This window comes from Poecilia reticulata, linkage group LG15, assembly GCF_000633615.1.
Source record: "Poecilia reticulata strain Guanapo linkage group LG15, Guppy_female_1.0+MT, whole genome shotgun sequence".
In the NCBI taxonomy this organism is placed as follows: domain Eukaryota; kingdom Metazoa; phylum Chordata; class Actinopteri; order Cyprinodontiformes; family Poeciliidae; genus Poecilia; species Poecilia reticulata.
In genome coordinates this window covers 20,802,623-20,808,325 of record NC_024345.1, presented here as the reverse complement: position 1 = coordinate 20,808,325, position 5,703 = coordinate 20,802,623, and the positions used below count along the sequence as shown (strand labels likewise).

General features: G+C 45.0%; 1 protein-coding gene across 1 annotated transcript in view; it reads left to right on the top strand.

Annotated features, from left to right (window-relative positions):
* The first annotated feature begins 191 nt into the window (after positions 1-191).
* pcgf5a (polycomb group ring finger 5a) overlaps positions 192-5,703 on the top strand; it is a 6,304-nt gene continuing 792 nt past the window's right edge. Inside the window, exons 1-7 of the mRNA XM_017308819.1 lie at positions 192-198; positions 376-472; positions 553-608; positions 1,002-1,061; positions 1,135-1,292; positions 1,367-1,465; positions 2,164-2,253. Of these exons, the coding sequence (XP_017164308.1) occupies positions 192-198; positions 376-472; positions 553-608; positions 1,002-1,061; positions 1,135-1,292; positions 1,367-1,465; positions 2,164-2,253 (567 nt within the window). The remainder of the gene's footprint in view (positions 199-375; positions 473-552; positions 609-1,001; positions 1,062-1,134; positions 1,293-1,366; positions 1,466-2,163; positions 2,254-5,703) is intronic.

The following is a 5,703-nucleotide window of genomic DNA, read 5'->3' as shown; positions in this document are numbered from 1 at the left end:
TCAGAACCCAGCTGGCAGCTGAAGTAGGGAGGAGAATAGATCCTTAAAGTTATACATAGATTCATCTAAACCACATTCTGAAGTTTGAGACTTTAGGAAAGTCTGGATCACATGAAACTGTTGAGTCGCTTGTGATCCTTCATCATCTGTTCATTAGAGGTTTGACGATGTATTTACAAGTTGGAAGCGTAATGACTGGTCTTTGACTAGGCCCTTTTAGAGATGGTGGGTTGTTAAAGCTGCCTTTTTGTCAGTAAACCTCACAGCTCCGGGTTTGTCCTGGAGACGTGGCGTCGTGTGATTGGACGCCGTGTCTCAGCTGATCTCAGCTGCTGCTGATTCTTCTGACCCTGTGTGAACCGTTGTGTCTCGCAGTCTGTAAGAGCTGCATCGTGCAGCACTTTGAGGAGAGCAACGACTGTCCTAAATGTGGCATCCAGGTCCATGAGACCAACCCCCTGGAGATGCTGAGGTGGGGTTCTCCTCTGGCCCGGTATTTCTCTGTTCTGTCTGCCGGACCTGGCTCTGTAACGTTTGTCCCTCTGGTCTCAGGCTGGACAACACCCTGGAGGAGATCATCTTCAAGCTGGTGCCTGGACTCAGAGAAAGTGAGTCTGCCAGATGTTTCCGTCTGTCTCTGCAGTTTGTTTGGGATAWCGGGACTAGATGAGGAAGTTAGAGAGATTCATGAACCATCACTCTATCAGTTCTGATCAGAGACAAAGTCTGGAGGACATCGTCCCTGAAGTCCTTCATCCATCGGCTTCAGTAGGAGTTTCTCCTCTGAGCTTCCCGTTTCTGACTGAGGATAATTTAAAGCAACATGTCGACTTTCTTCTGCTGCTGCTGGTTGAACTGAAACTAAAACTGCTAAAGCTATAAAAAGATCTGAAAGTCGTTTTTATTTTTGGTATTTCTGTCAGGTGCTTCTCTGTTTTTATCCGTTGAGGCGTTTAGTCTGATGTTGTCCTGTAAATGTTTGTTTCGTTGCTGTGAGCCAGAAGAGGAACAGCAGGAACTGGAGTTCTGGAAGAAGAACCAGCCGAAGGAGAACGGCCAAGGTAAGCCGGGTCCGTTTCCCCGACGAGGCAGAGCTCCTCCTCATCCTCACCCCTGACCCGTCTTTGTGTCCAGAGAGCCTGCAGTGTCTTCCTGACGGCGGCGCCGGTGGGGGCGCCGATGACGATGGTGAGGGCGGTGAAGATGGAGACTACCACAGGAGCGACCCTCAGATCGCCATCTGCCTGGACTGCCTGCACAACGCGGGTCAGTCCGGGGAGAGCAGCGTGACGGTGAGCCTGACGCCGGAGCGCCTGACCTTTAACCTGACGGACCTCTAACCCACCGCTCTGCTCCCGTCAACCAGGACCTGATGAAGAGGTTCATCCGCTGCTCCAGCAGGGTTACCGTGGGAACCATCAAGAAGTTCCTCAGTCTTAAACTCAAGCTGCCGAGCTCTTACGAGGTCAGCTCCAGGTTTCTTCTTCTGCACCTTGTTTAAACCTCATTAAATCACAAGGGAAAGAAAGATTAAGAATCTGAAATGTGGACGTTGTAGTGCAGAAAGTTTTGGGTGTTTGTAACAGAAACGTCTGTAAGTTTGTTGTTTCAAGCGAGTTTCAAACGGTTTGAGAACAATAACCAGGTTCAGGCCAGGTTTCTGGAACCTCTTGCGTATTTTCAGCAGCTCCACGGTGCATTCAGGGACCATCAGTTAGAAGCTGGTGAACCGTGTCTGGATACTTYCTGGAGCCTCCAGGTTTCCTTTCCTGAAACTTACAGAGCAACTTTCCGGGTTTCACAGGTTACATTAACYTSCAGGTAAAACTTTAAGGTCCAGAGCAGTAAGAGGTTACCTCCTGGTCCAGCTCAGTCCCTGATGGTAACCTGTAGCGCTTTGAGCTCCTATAAGCTACCTGGAAACTAACAGTAATATTTAAGAACCAGTAATATTTAAATGTAGGTCTGATGTGAGTCATTGTTTCCAGGATAAAACGGCTCCTTCCTGCTGACTGATCAGAAACCAGACACCCTCACTSGTTAACATATTCAGAGCAGCCTCCCACTCACGACCTCAACAAACTTCCCCTCTCCTCRTCTTTGTCGTGATTAACCCTCCAGCCGGCCTTTGACTCAGACTCTCACTGATCTCTGTTCTTCCAGCTGGATGTGCTCTGCAACGGCGAAATCATGGGCCGAGATCACACCCTGGAGTTCATCTACATGACCCGGTGGCGGCTGCATGGGGAGAACGTAAGCCAGTCTCCTTCACTTCCTGTTCAGCCGCCCGCGTCTGCATGCACGTGCAAACGCATCAATTATCAGGAAGGCGTTTATCTGTGCAGCGAGGAGCCGGAGGCTGCAGGAGTTTGATCTGAGTTCACTTCGTTCGGTCTGAGTTCGAGGCGCTAAGTGACGGCTTGGATACCGGATGGTTGTGGGTTTGGGTTTGAGTGGAGCGCGAACAGATGCTGACTGACTGACTGACTGACTGATTTCTCTGTTTTAGCAGGAACTACAGTTTGATTCTGACTGTACGTTCAGTCATACTACAGATATTACAGAAACTGGAACCCATTTATCACAAAGGAGGAGTTTTAGTTTTCTCACAGGAGCAAAACATAAGAACAACCAGCAGCTACCRAACTCTGTACGGTAGTTACACTTACTCAGTTTCATTTATTTAAGAAACCGTGTTGAAAGAAATGATTGTCATTATGGATTTACTCAAGTCCAATTCAGATTTTCTACCCACTAAATGAAAAGCAGACATGTTTTTCACCAGACACAGACACAAACCTGCAGGTTTTATACGAGTTTCATAAGTTTTATATTGAAACTGATTTGGAAAATTGTTTGTTTTTGTCCTGATTTTTTGTTACTTACATGAATTATTATAATTTTGGTCCTTAAAATACCAAAATTTCCACCTAACTTTATATTTTGATTATGTAATTTTTAAATATTAAATGATTGATAATTTGATCAGTTATGTATTATGGATGGTTACGTTTTACTTGAGTAAAAATCTGTTAAGTTGTTTTACTCTAATTTGAGTATATTTTTTACTCCTCCCTCCTCTGAGAATAATAATAATAGGTAACTGTGTGTCAACAGGACCATCCATATTGCTCTGAAATCAAAGTATCTGTCAGCTTCAGGGCCTTAAAACAAGCTAAAAATGAAGCTGATTCAACTCTGGATCAGGTCCAAGTTGGATAAAAGCTTCCTGCCTGGAAGGAGATGGTTTAAAACTTTTGCTCAGGTCTGCGTTATGAATGAAGCCTGCAGGTTGAGGGTGACTACGGCGTGCAGACAGCTGTGACCTTTGACCTCACGGATGTTGCATAACTGATCCCTTCCTCAGATCCAGAGAAAGATGCTCCACCTGATTAATCAGTCAACTGGATCCAGTTTGGACTCTGACCGACCCGACTGGACCTCAGTAAAGGTTAAAATGCTGAGAGCGTGTGATGATGTAACCATGTGAAAACATGTCAGAAACCACAGTTATCTCAGTTATCAGAGACAACAGCTTCCTGCGGACATATAAAATCGTTTTCAGCTCTGATTTACAACAAAAGCCGTCTGGAAGAACTTTACCAGAAAAAAGTCACGTAAATCCCAATCAGACATTCATCCTGGTTCTGAAACAGACATTCAGTTAATTATTCGTATTAATGTAAAGGAGTATTGGGTTATTGCGCTGCAGCATCCAGTCCTCCTGGACCAGCAGGGGGCGACAGAGGAAAAACCACAACTACTGTTTCTATGTGCTCTAAAAAGCTCCAGAAACACTAATAATAATGATATTTATAGACCAAATATATCTTTATATGCATTAATGTCCTCTGTAGAAACCATCCACATGGTCTCCACTGTTAGAGGTTCAGCCAATCAGTGCCAAGGAAAATGAATGGCGCTCCTGGATTGGCTGCTTTGTCACCAACAGCTGTAGGAGMTTCATATTTCAGATGAGCTCTACAGAAAATGTGTGAATAGCTGGAAATAAACGGCCGATTAACTCAGAAAGTCTGTGAAAACTAACTCTCCTGATCTGAAGTGAGGTTCTGGATGGTGTCAGTGGTTCGTGCAGTACAGACTGGATCCACTGGATCCACTGGATCCACTTCCTGTGTTCTTACAGGTTTAGTTTCAGCTTCTCAGTCAGAACAACCCTAAATAAATTCTGGTTTCTTTCTTTGGGTCCGGAATCAATACGGGATAAACACAAATCAATAACTGTCCATTTGAAGGAACATGTTCTGGGTTTGACCCGGTTCTGCCAGAACAAGAAGCCCAATCCTCACCGGTCCAGTGGATCAGGGTTAGTTTGGCTGATTAGAGTAAATATGATGAAATGATTTTAATCCATGAGGGAAAAGCCAGAAGCTTCGTCCCCTGAGTGGCGTCTGCCCGGCTCCCTGATGCAGAACCAGAACCAGAACCAGACTTATTCACGTCCCGAACGCTGAGTCATCAACATTAGCAGCAGGTCATTATATTTAGCTCCGGTTTGATGCTGCAGGTAATGCAAGGAGAGCGACAGAGACGAGAAGAAGATCCGGTTATTTCTGCCTAAATTAATCTGATTGTAACATTAGAGCAGAAAATTCATGTAAAATCTGTAAAATTTATTAAAAACCATTTCAGTCAGATCCAATCAGGGCTCATCGTTGTTTTACCAGAAGATGCTGCTGCAGATTTCCATAAACATCCAGTATGAAGTATCACTAGCTGCAGTCAAACCTCTGTTGAAGAAGCAACATTTAATATCTGGAATGTTTTTACACTGAGAGCTGAGAAACAACCAGTTTCAACATAATGGAGGGAAAACATGAGAAAAGTTTAAATATCTGCTTGCTTAACTTTTCACTCACTAAAACCAGAACCAGAACCAGAACCAGAACCAGACGGTGGTCCAGTCTTCTTTTATCCCAATTCTCGACTTGGTAAAACCAGGATTAAAGTTCTCCAGGTCTGAGACGGTGAAGATCTGTTATCAAATATCCATCAGCTCTGGTTCTGATCCATCAGATCTAGTTCTGATCCATCAGCTCAGGTTCTGATCCATCAGATCTAGTTCTGATTCATCAGATCTGGTTCTGATCCATCAACTCTGGTTCTGATTCATCAGATCTGGTTCTGATCCATCAACTCTGGTTCTGATTCATCAGATCTGGTTCTGATCCATCAACTCTGGTTCTGATCCATCGGATCTGGTTCTGATTTCTGGTTTTTCTCTGTCATGAAGTCGTTCTGTTTCAGTTCTGTCTGTGTGTCAGATCTGAAGTCTTATGGACTCTGAGGTTTATGGAGAATGAGGGTGAGAGACCCGGAGGCTCGGTGAGACCCGGTTCAGACCCGGATCAGACTCGGTTCTGTTTCCTGGGAGGAATGAGGCAGCAGAACGCAGGACGGTGCTGCAGCTGGCAGAGACTCTGCACTGAAACATGGAGGCAGATCCTCATCGTCTGCGCTAGGCTAACGTGGCATTTAGCAGAAGCTAATGCTAACGCACTATACGAACATGCTACTTAGCAGAAGCTAATGCTAATGCACTATACGAACATGTTACTCAGCGGAAGCTAATGCTAACGCACTATACGAACATGCTACTTAGCAGAAGCTAATGCTAACGCACGATCGGAACATGCTACTTAGCGGAAGCTAACGCTAACGCACGATCGGAACATGCTACTT